This window comes from Indicator indicator, chromosome 27 (assembly GCF_027791375.1).
Source record: "Indicator indicator isolate 239-I01 chromosome 27, UM_Iind_1.1, whole genome shotgun sequence".
NCBI classification, from domain to species: domain Eukaryota; kingdom Metazoa; phylum Chordata; class Aves; order Piciformes; family Indicatoridae; genus Indicator; species Indicator indicator.
The window spans coordinates 7,334,006-7,345,194 of NC_072036.1; the positions used below are offsets into that span (position 1 = coordinate 7,334,006).

The 11,189-nt window shown below is 38.2% G+C and overlaps 1 protein-coding gene across 1 annotated transcript; it reads right to left on the reverse strand.

Annotated features, from left to right (window-relative positions):
• Nucleotides 1-364: 364 nt before the first annotated feature.
• Nucleotides 365-6,014, reverse strand: LOC128976073 (nephrocan-like). The gene is made up of 3 exons (XM_054393190.1): nt 5,826-6,014; nt 2,398-3,299; nt 365-812 (listed from the first exon to the last, which is right to left on the reverse strand). The coding sequence occupies exons 1-3, from the start codon at nt 6,012-6,014 to the stop codon at nt 365-367; spliced, it is 1,539 nt and encodes a 512-aa protein (XP_054249165.1).
• Nucleotides 6,015-11,189: the final 5,175 nt, after the last annotated feature.

Sequence of the window (11,189 nt, forward strand, 5' to 3'; positions counted from 1 at the left end):
GATTCCTAGTAGTAGCATCTTGTTGTATTGCAGGCTTTTATTTATGGGGATTTTATGCAAGTCTAAGAATGTTCTACTCTAAAAAGGTCCATACACAGTTACAGACTGCTTCTGTAAGAGATGTTAATGGTATTCATATTTCCCTCAAACTACATAGTACTAATGGCATAGAAAAACAGTTTGGTTATTTTACAATTTTCAGTTTACAATTGAATCCTTATTGTAGACCTTCTGTCACCAGCTATTACCTCTTGTAGTACAACTTAAAGAAGAAAGTAGCAGAGCAGCAGGCTGGTTGTCAGCAGAGATGCTAGTAGTGGGAGACAGCTCTAGACAACATTAAGGTTCACCATTAACCAAGAGGTTAATCTAATTCATAATCATAGTAATCATCATCTGCGTTTACTACAACACTGGAGGCCTCATTTGGTTTCATTTTCTTTCTGTCCTCTTTGCCTCTTTCCATGGAAGACACATTATCTTCACACTGCTGCAGAATCTTTCTGGAAGACATCCAACTTTCTCCTCGGTTTTCTGCTGGTGCCACACACTGCCCTCCCCTGACGTCTGTTCCTTTGGCCACCAGTGCTCTTCTGGTTCTGAGAAGGTCACAAGTGCAGTTCCAAGGGTTTCCATCTAAATACAGATGACGAAGACGAGGTAAATACTCAAAGACTTTGCAGTCCAAAGCAGATATCTTGTTATTCCGTAAATTTAAAACCTGAAGTTGTTTCAAGTCCTTCAGTTCTTGTTCTCCAATATCCTCTATGTCATTTCCCTTTAGATCCAGCCTAGCAAGGGTATCTGGAAGTCTGAATAAAAAGAAACACAAAGGTGTTATGTTCATCATATTGACTCTGTGTAATCAGTATTTGGTGGTGAGTATTTGCCCAGGCACATCTCATATATTGAAATAAAACTATCACTGACAAAAAATACATCATCTTTGCACACCTTCTGCACAGAAGATGCGGTCCTGAAGTGTTCAGTCCCAGAAAAAAAGGGAAAAGCTTTCTTTTTCCTCATTCCTGCCAAAGAACTGCTAACTGTGGCACGTTAACTATATTTTTTAACTTTTGACACTGGTGACTGAGTTCTCAGATAACTGTCAGAAGTAATACTTCTATATATCCATGTGTACCTGCTGATCACCAGATGATTAAATCAAGTATATAAATTTTATATCTTGTCATTTTCCCCCCTTCTATGTTTATAACTTCCTCTTGAAATCTGTGTTCGTTGCTGAGTTGAAAATACAAGTCCCCAATATCTCCTTAAAAGCTGTACTGTTTAAAGGCTAAAAGAGAACTTCCTGTTAATTCTCTTGACTATAAAGGCTGTAAAATAAGATGGATTAGACAATACTAAAACTAACTAGAAAGCTTTAAACATTCCTGTCAAGCTAGACTGAAATCAAGTATTTATACACCACTAAATCACTTTTGGATTATAAAACTGCTGCCAAATAGATTCAAATGCTAAAGGACTTTATGCTAAACAAATTGAAATTTTACTGCATTATTTATTTGGGCTAGTTAAACCTGTCCACAAGTCATAAAAATAAAATTTAACAGTGCAGTTGTGTTAAAGAAGTTGATGTTAATGGAATTACTTCGCTATTTTAATGCCATCTTAGTGCAGTTTCTTGAAATAACAAAATTGCCACTTTGTATCAGACCAGCCTCTATCTGGCTTAATGAGCCATTTCTGATAATGGCCAGGACCAACACTCAGATGAATGTGAGAGAACCTGTAAGCAGAGCACTACTGAACACAGTGTGCCCAGGAGTGTTTCTTCTCTGCTCCTTTGACTGGAATTTTCTTGCTGGAGAGCTTATATGCATTCTAAATACTTTGTGATGTGTGAATTTAATGAAGTTGGGAATGCTAATACCTACTGAAAAAGCACGTTCTTTTTTATTAGACTCAGCTCCAGAAATCTTAACATTTTAACAACGATAAACTCATTGTGAGTTGGTAGAAACAGCAGCTGTAAGATTGCTGCCTTTCCTTTTTATTGAATGTTCTATTAATTTAGTGTTACCAGGGAGGACAAATCTAAGCAGCAGTATAACTTCTCTGTGATAATTCTGTTACATTCTCCTAGCAGATTCCTTTTATCCATGTGCTAATTAAACAAAGTAGTCTCACTGGCAGGGAGAGATGTGAAATGAGTAGAACCATTGGGGGCCACAGATGTAATGATAACAACTCTACTTCTGTGTTGAGACTGCTAACAAGAGTGCTAATTAGTGGCAGTTGTGGCAATGGGTTTATGGTACAGAGAGACTTCTACCATGATTGAGTCTGAATACAAACTTTTCCCTAGTTTGGCTCTCATTCTCATAAGGTAGGAGAGCTGACACCTGGGAGCCAGATGTCCTCAGATTCACTTGCCTCAATGGAATAGAAATGAGGAGATTCTGTTCCAGTGCCAGGTTTGAGAGCTGTGCACACTGCCGAAGAGCCCCTGCCTCGAACATGCTCACAATGTTGTTGTCAAGAAACAAGTGCTTGAGGTCTGGTAGTCCCTGGAAGTCATGAGCTGTCACCCTTTGGATCAGGTTATTGCTGCAGTCGAGTTTCTGCAGTCTGCTGGGTAGCTTGAGTGGCATAGCACGGAGCTGGTTCTTAGACAGCTCTAGGGTTGTTAAGTTAGGAAGAAGCTGGGCACCATCTATTGATGTTAGCCGATTTTCTGACAGGAAGAACTCAGACAGGTTTTCTAGGTGCTTCATGTCTCGAAGTCTTATTGTTTTAAGTTGGTTTTTCTCTAATTTTAGTGACAGCAGGGATTTAGGTAGGTCAAGAGGCACTTTCGTCAGAAAGTTGCCACTTAAACTGAGAAACTGTAGATTTTGGAAAGATGTAAAGAAGTTAGTTGGGAACGAGTTCAATTTATTATCAGCTATGCTCAGGTACTTCAGCTTAGGAAGCCTGAGTGGTGCAGACACAGATTCCATGTTGTTTCCATCCAGAATCAGACTCTGTAAATTGCCAAGGGAGGAAAATGCACTTGGAGGCAGAGTCACAATCAAGTTGTTCCGAATATCAAGCACCCTTAGTTTCATCAAACCTTCAAAATCAGATGCATGCAGAGTGTTAATGGAGTTATCAGAGAGTTTTAAAATTTCAAGGCCAGATGGGAGGGAAGTGGGTATTTGCTTTAGATGATTTTTGTAGAGTTCCAGGGACTTCAAGGTGCTCAGAGCTTTGAAAGTGTTGTTTTCTATTGATTCTGTGCCACTGCATGATAAGACCAGCTCTTCAAGGGCTGACATTCTCCTGAAGTCAGTAATCTTAAAGAGAAAAAAATAATTCATGTGATAGTACACCATCTATTTCTGGATCTCCTCATTGATTACTTCTTCTGGATGCTCTGACAATTGCTAGTATATATTGAGAATCTATATATCTAGAATGTTAAACAAAGAGAAAAGGTAACAATAGAGGTATTACTATAGGTACCTGCAGTTTGCCATTATTTACTTACATTTCTAGAATTTTGTTGTGTAAGTCCATATCGGGCCTGATTTTGAGCAAACACCCATTTGGAGGAATATTCCTTTTATTTCTGCCTGGTGGGTAGACTGTGCAAAGTGGAGAGCTATTACCACCAGCTGCAGAAATCTTTGCAGAGAGTAGATGGTTGTTAACATTCACTGTGCTCCACACATTTTGCTGGAGCAGTTTGGAGTTCATCACACAGCCATTTCCAGATCTCAGAAGTATTGTCACTGCAGCATGCATTCCCCAAAGGAAGTACACATGGATATTATCAGCTCTCCCTACAATAAAGTTTTGGCAGGAAACTACAATCTGGCACATGTATTTCTGCCCCCCCTAGCTCTCCTTTTCTTTAAAATAAAAACCTCACATAGTAAGATGCCCAAACCAAAAGTGTCTGATTAGCTTGGTCTGAAAATCACCACTGTGGAACAGATTGCTTTTACAGGAGCTTAGGTTTAGTTAGTAATAAACAGATGCTTTGCAGTGGTAAATGGAACTGTGACTGTAATATACAGGGACACACTAATTGTTTCATTATTTTTCTGCTCTGTTGGAACCTGCTTGTTTACAAAGCTTACCATCTTGTGTCTCAAGTGAAGAAACAAAGTGAATCTAGCAGTTTCCCCCAAGCTGAGATAAGAGAAAGTATGGAATGAAGGTGAGCTCGGAGTTCTCTGGGCACACCAGTTGCTTAAGCAGTATTTTTGTGAAATCGTCAGGGATGCTGCCCATTGACATAGGTGCCTGATTTGTTAAAAATAGGTATGGGAATCACTGAAAGCTCAGAAGAGATGAGCAGATGTTCTGCATGGGAGAGGTGGAAAGGAGTGTCCTCATCCATTTTCCCTTCCCACGTCCAATAAACTTCTCGCTAGAGGTTTCAGCACCTCTTACACCAGTAAGAGATGCTAAGCTAACTACAGTCTTCATGCTATTTACCCCAGAGCTTAGTAGCTTCCAGCCATTTAAGTCTGAGGCAAGTTATAAAATATGTTCTACAGTATCCCAGACAGGAATCTACTCAGAAGGCTGCATGAGTCCTTTTGCAGCACAGGTACTGGGTAGGAATTTTGTTCTCTGATCCTGACTGAATGCATTTGGCTATTGTACTTGTGTGTGTGAAACCAACTTATAAAGATGACTATCCAAACATTCATTACAACTTCATTTATCCAACTCCTGCATGCTATTGGGTTGTATTTCTTTACCTTTACCTTAGCTACAAACTCTGCCTTTTAACTTCTGTTAAAATTAGAGCCCACACATCTGTGAAAGAGGAGTCAGATTTCATTTTGCTTTAATATCCTTAGTGATTACATTTATTCTGTCTTGTAAAATTATTTCCAGACAATGCAATATTTGATGCAGTTAGTGAGAAAGTACAGATATGGTACCTCTAATGATGTAGGTTTCTTCATCAGTCACATTTTAGTTCAACAAGAGAGAGTACCTCCATTAAAAAATCCCCTTACATTCTCAACAGTAAATAACAAAGTTGCCCATTTTCTATTTTTGCTATAAATACAGTTTTGTTACATATTTGTAGTTATATAGAAATTACAGAGTTGCATGTCCATTTTTGGTCATGAGTAGGAGCCTAAACTTGCACAACTTCATCATGAGAAATCCCATAGTCATGAATTTCATTGCTCAAGAGCAGAAAAACATAGTCATAGTTTTAAGGAAATTGGACCAAATGTGAACCTTCATAAGTTCAACATGTTTTCTCCTTCAAGTTCAAAAGCACTGTTCTCTACTTTCCCTCAGCTGATTGCTGTATGTCTCTAAGAGGCTTAATTTTTATCTTTTTAAATGACAGCAAGCTACATGAGGGGCAATATAGAAACATTCATTCTGTTGTGATGCTAGGCTTCTTAATATGGATTATTATAATTTCTATTTTCCACCTATTTGGTATGCTTTGCTAGGCTTTGTGACCATGCTGGATTGGGACTTAAACATTTATTCATGCTGTTACAAACCACCCAGTCTTTCTAATATGAATCAAGACACATCTGAAAGCCTATCAGCTCTCTTTTTGCTATGAAGTGGTGTTTTATTCGCTGACTGGACTGTCTGTAAAGTGATACAAATATCATTTTACATTTTAAAAAGTAATAAAACTTTTGAATGAACGTACTATAGGAATATATTTACATATCCTTAAAAAGTAAATAAAAATAAAACCTGCATTTCATTAGTTTTAAGAATGTGGAATAAGATTCTCCCTCCACTTGAAAGCCACCACCATCTGGGAAGCTCAGTTTTCAGTTACAGGGCACTATATAAAGTATTTTTACTGGATTTTTTCCTACCTGGAGTTGTTTAATTTTGCTGTGACTGATGTAGAGTCTCCTGGTGGTAAAGGGAATCTCTCTGGGAATCTCCGTAGCTCTGTAGCATTGCACAGACTGGGCAGGGTCACAGCTGCATCTTCTTGGGCAAGTGTGACTTAGACCACTGTGCAAAGAAAAAAAGATGACTAAAAGGTAAGATAAATACATCTTCCAAATAAGGGGTTCTGAAATTGTCTCAGCAACATAAGGGTTGAATTAAACACCAAAGTCCTTTTATACCATGAAATCTGATAAAAGGATATTATGACTGTGTATTTTATCCCAGTGAAAAAACAGCAAAAACAATACTGTCATTTGCCTGGGTTAAAATGTTGGCAGGCATTACAAAGAGTGAGAAATTTAAACAGTGATAAGGTGCCTTTACATTTGTAGGTATGTGAAATTAGTGTTATTTATTACCTGACATCTAATCTGCAAACATCCATATTATCTCCAGTTTCCTAGTTTTGTTAAATGTGACACCACGGAATTAGTGGAGAAAAGATAAAGAGCTGTTTTATAGTGGGGCTGTAAAACCTTTGTATGGTTTGTGACCCAGTATTAGAAACAGTAGAAACACAACTACAGCTAGCACTGAAGCTTCTTCACTCTTGCATTATTCAGTCAAAACAACAACAAAAAAAAACACCCCCAAGCTCAGGCAACTATTATTTTAAAGCTAAAATATTCTATTCATTTTCTGAATATCTGTGGTGCAGCTGAGTGCTGCTGGTTGGTACAGGTGTTTTAAAGATTGAATAAACATTTAAGTAACCTCTGTTGGGGTAATTCCCATAAATCAAAGCTTAATTATTCTTGTATTTGAAAATTACAAATGTCAAATGCTTAAAAGTATTAGCAAAAATCAAGTGGTAGACGATCAATTAAATCTATTTACCCCTTGTCAGATGGAGAACACAAAAGTTCCTCTCAGAGTTTTCTCTCTATGTACTACTGCTTCTCTCACATCTCTACTAGCTGTGGCAGCTAGAGATGCAAAGTTTTGAAAGGCTTGATTATTTTAGGAACTTCCTTGATTATTTTGAAAGGCTTGATTATTTTAGGAACTTCCTATCCATTGTTTTTTTCTTTATATTCAGCAATTTACAACATAAAAAGCAGCATAGCTTGGAAACCTGATCTACTTTGCACAGTTACTTGCTCCCTTCCATCCTCTTCATGATATCTTTAGTAGTAGCTAATCCTGTTCCTTGACTGCAGAAACAGGCCAGTTATTTTTCCAGGCAGAAGATGATGTCAAGTTGATTTGATAAATACGGACTGGGGACAGTGCTTGATGGGAATGCCTACTGGATGCAGCTGGGTTTACACTGGACAATTGCCATATTCCCTCCTGGAATTCCTTCTGTCTCCTTAATCCCCCCTACACTGTGAGTACAGAACGGCAGCCCAGCATCTGCTAAACTCAACAGCAAGAGCAGAAACCTTTTCCTAAAGCTGCCTGTCAAATTGGTGTGTTTGACAAGCTATGCAGAAAAATCCTGCCTGATTTATACCATAGTGATCAACTGAGCCAAAATGACTGGCTGAGCAGGATTAGAAATGGTGCTTTGAATCAAATATTTTAATGTATCTTGATCTTGTTTGGTACCTGGTTTGTGAGTTTGCTTTTTTTTTTTTTTTTTCCCCCTGGGAGAGTCAAAGTACCCAAACAGAAGACAGATTGCAGGAAAAGACTGGCTTAGGGCCTGCAGAGGGCATGAGTAGGAACCTGGTCACAAGCACAAGCAGTTTGGCAGCCAGGAGCTGCTAAGTGATGGCGTATGCTCTGGAGAATCCTCGGAATATTTAGCTGCCATATGCTATCAAGTGCCTGCCACTGGCATGTGTAAATTTATACTTACTTTTTAGTGGAGGTTTTTAACTTGGATTTTGACCAGTTTTTCACAGAGGCAACGAATGTCTGCTGCAAAGGTTACCTCCAGTCAAGCACTTATCTCCAGAGTGGATTGTTTCTAAAACCACGACGTTTCCCTTAATCATATGTTGAAAGAGTCTGATCCGCTTTACAGAAACGCTTCTCAAACAAAGAGCCTTGAATAGTTCCACTGAATCAAGATTGTCAATCTAGATGCATTCTAGGCAAATTAGTGATACCTAATTAAGATCATACATTTATCAAAACTGATTTTGCATTTTATTCCTGTGAGTAGAGTTTCACAAAAAGCCCAGTCAAAGGCCTCTCTGAAAATGATGTCTCAGTCTTCTTAAGTGAAGAATTTTGTGGAAATATGTTTTATCCATTTTCATACTATGTTGAGAACGTGCTCTCTGACTCCAGATGAGGTCATCTTCATACACTAGAAACAGCTGCTGGGTGACTTAAAGCAGATTTTTCTTCCACACAATAAGGTAGTCTTCCTTTTCTTCCTCCATGCTGGCTACCTAGAGCAGATGAAAGCGATAACCTCTTGGAAATTTCTCACATTTCATCTGCCTCATCTCAGTTTTCTCCTTCACTTTGATACTGCAAGATACCATTTTTTTCTCTCCATTTTCCCTTTTGTGTCCCCACTTGTGACTGTACGACCACACATGCAATCAAACCACTCCAGATGCTTCAGTGTTAACCACACAGAGGATGGCCTTGACACATGCATGCACCCCAGCCGGGCACGCACAGCTGGGCAGCTGCAATTACTCAAGTTTCCGGGTGACCTGCTCCTCGTGTGCAAACACATGTGTTTATATTGTAAATTCTTTGTGAAGAGGCTTGCTCTAAGCAAAGGCTTGTAGAGTATCTCACAGTCTTGGCACAGACACTAGATAGCAAACACAGCAGTGGTGATGTTGCTCAAAGTTTGTTCTTTTTTATTCTTTTGAGTTGGGTATTACTTTGTTTCATATGGGAATGTGTCCTCATTAAGGTCATTTTCTTTTTAAGCACAAAGTAAATTTTCAGATGATTCATGAGGTGCTCCAGCAATCAGCAAAAATACCTAGGTTTAACTTTACTCGAATGTATTTACTAACAATGTAACACAGACACCTCATTTTGTATATCTTGTCTAAAAGAACTGAAGTTATGTGCATAAATTATATGTGAAGAAATTAGCTGGTGATTGCCTTCACCAGCTCTGCCACATCGTAGTTAAGGTCAAATGAGCAGAACAGGACTTTCAGTGAAGCCTTTTAGAGATTAAAAGCATTCTGCAGATCTAAATTCTTCTTGACTCATAACTTGCTGCAGCTCTTTGATTGTTAGACATGTCTCTTGGGTGTAGAAAAGATTCTCACTGCTAGACCAGCTGACTCAAACTATTGTTGTTCTTCCAATGTTCTTCCAATATTTTTTGTGGTTTTTTTTTGATGTTATCAAAGTATACTACAGTTTATACAAAATAAATTTAATCTAATTGAAGGCCTAAACTACTAACTTTTCTTAGGTTCATTTCCATAATAACTGCACAACTTGTTACAGAAGAGTTAGAGTAGGCTTTTGGTAGGCACTCCCAGGGAAACTGGAACTGATCAGAATTTTCTGTGGGACCTACAAGTATAGTTTTGAGATAACTAAATGATTCATGTGTTTCCTCTTCTATCAGTGATATCTGCTTTTAATTTCAATTCATTTTTTACACAGTATTTCTGGTGAGGAGTCTAAATAGTATTGAATGATAACTACAGGTAGTAAGATTCTGTGGCATAACTGCAGATTATCTAATAATATCTAACATTCCTTCTTATTTATCCAGACTCCAGCAAGTATCAGACAGATACTACACTGCAGGTAGGCTTTGACAAGAATTGTATTTGAGAAGCTAATCTTTGAGTGCAATAAGCAGAGACAAAACCTTTTTTGACTTGTGAAATCTAGGGACATGCAAAACAAAGGTGGCACTGATCAGGGATGAAAGAATTAAAATTAATAACCACAAAACTCTGATAGCACTGTAGGTAAAACCAATTTAAGATAGAGGTGGACCAACCCCTAAACTAAAGGTAAAGGACATTAAAAAACTGAGAATATGTGATTCTTTAAAAAGAAGCAGTCATGCATACTTAAGGTTTTAAAGGCAGTATTTGCTGTAAGTGTGTTACATAGTAACTGTGGGAAACTTCTTTCTCAAGATAAGCAAATAATGTTCAAATGTCTGATAGAGATGTATTAGCAGAAAATTCTGATGTCCAACTAAGTGATAGATCACGGTTCCATTTAAAGAACAGGCAAAGAATGATATCTACCAGAATCAAAGCCAAAGCTAACATAAAATCTGTCCCAAACCAATTAATTTTATTGTGTGGTTGAACTAATTTAAACAACAGTAATTATTATACTAGTGATAATATATAATGATTATTATACTAGTTTATCTTTTGATAAAGCAAATCCTTAGATTTTGTTTCTGTCTGCCCCTCTTGTTTAAAAAAAATAAAACCAGTCAATATGTCTGTGGAGAATGAATGAAGGTCAAACAAATGTTCCATTAAGCTGAGCTCACTGAGAAGCAACTTAAGTCAACTTTACATATTTTAACCTTTTGCTCAGCTGCTATTCTGAATACACTAATTTACTGAGATGGATTTTTTAGTGTAGGTGTATATGAAGGTGTCTGTAGCTTCTATTTTCAGCATGGATGGGCTTAACAGTAAGAGAACCCTGTCAGATGCCCAGTTGGTTGCTACCTATCTTCAATTTCAGTACAGACAATCTGGATGTTAAAGGGCAAACAAGCAGGTTTGTTGTAACAAGCTGTGGGTTTTTTGTCAAGCCTATAATAGCAGATCCCAGAGGAAATGTGTTATCTGCTGTTAGTGGTGAGTTTGCTTTTATCCAGCTCTTCTTAAAGTACAGACTAATGGAACTATTTTTTTTCCCTGCTTTGACGTACCTCTTCACATTCCAGGTAAGCAGTCTAACCCTTACAATAGCTGTAAAGTTGCATCTTTCTGTCTCTCTGTGAACCAATCAATTATTTATGCAAATTGGAGCAAGGATAGAAACTCACTTCAGGATGCCCTGCAGCCCAAGGGCAGAGCGTGCAGGGGTGCTGCTGCAGTTACATTTCTTGGTATCCACTCCTCTGTTGACTGGAAGGCTGCTGTGCTTCCCCTGTGTTCTGTTGGCAGGATACTTTGTGGGGACACGTTGTAGGCAGGCATAGGGACATGACTGGGGTTAAAATGATCCTTTTTCTCCTTTGAGGTGGAATTACAGCTTCGATGCAATAAAGCTCAAGCTGCATGAGATCTCTGTAAGACCTGCTAATAAAACTCCCACTGAAATCAACATCAGAATTAATGGCATTATTTCAATCAGATGAGTTGTGTCCAAGGTGAATGCCTTGGAGAAAGCACCCATGCAGAGATAGCTTACTCCTG

Bases quoted from the DNA above. Each gene is read 5' to 3' on its own strand.
- LOC128976073 (XM_054393190.1), bottom strand. From the start codon at position 6,014: ATGTATTTATCTTACCTTTTAGTCATCTTTTTTTCTTTGCACAGTGGT. The intron at 3,300-5,825 runs GTAGGAAAAAAT...TTTCTCTTTAAG, and splicing joins GCAAAATTAAACAACTCCAG to ATTACTGACTTCAGGAGAAT. The intron at 813-2,397 runs GCAAGTGAATCT...CTTTTTATTCAG, and splicing joins CTCATTTCTATTCCATTGAG to ACTTCCAGATACCCTTGCTA.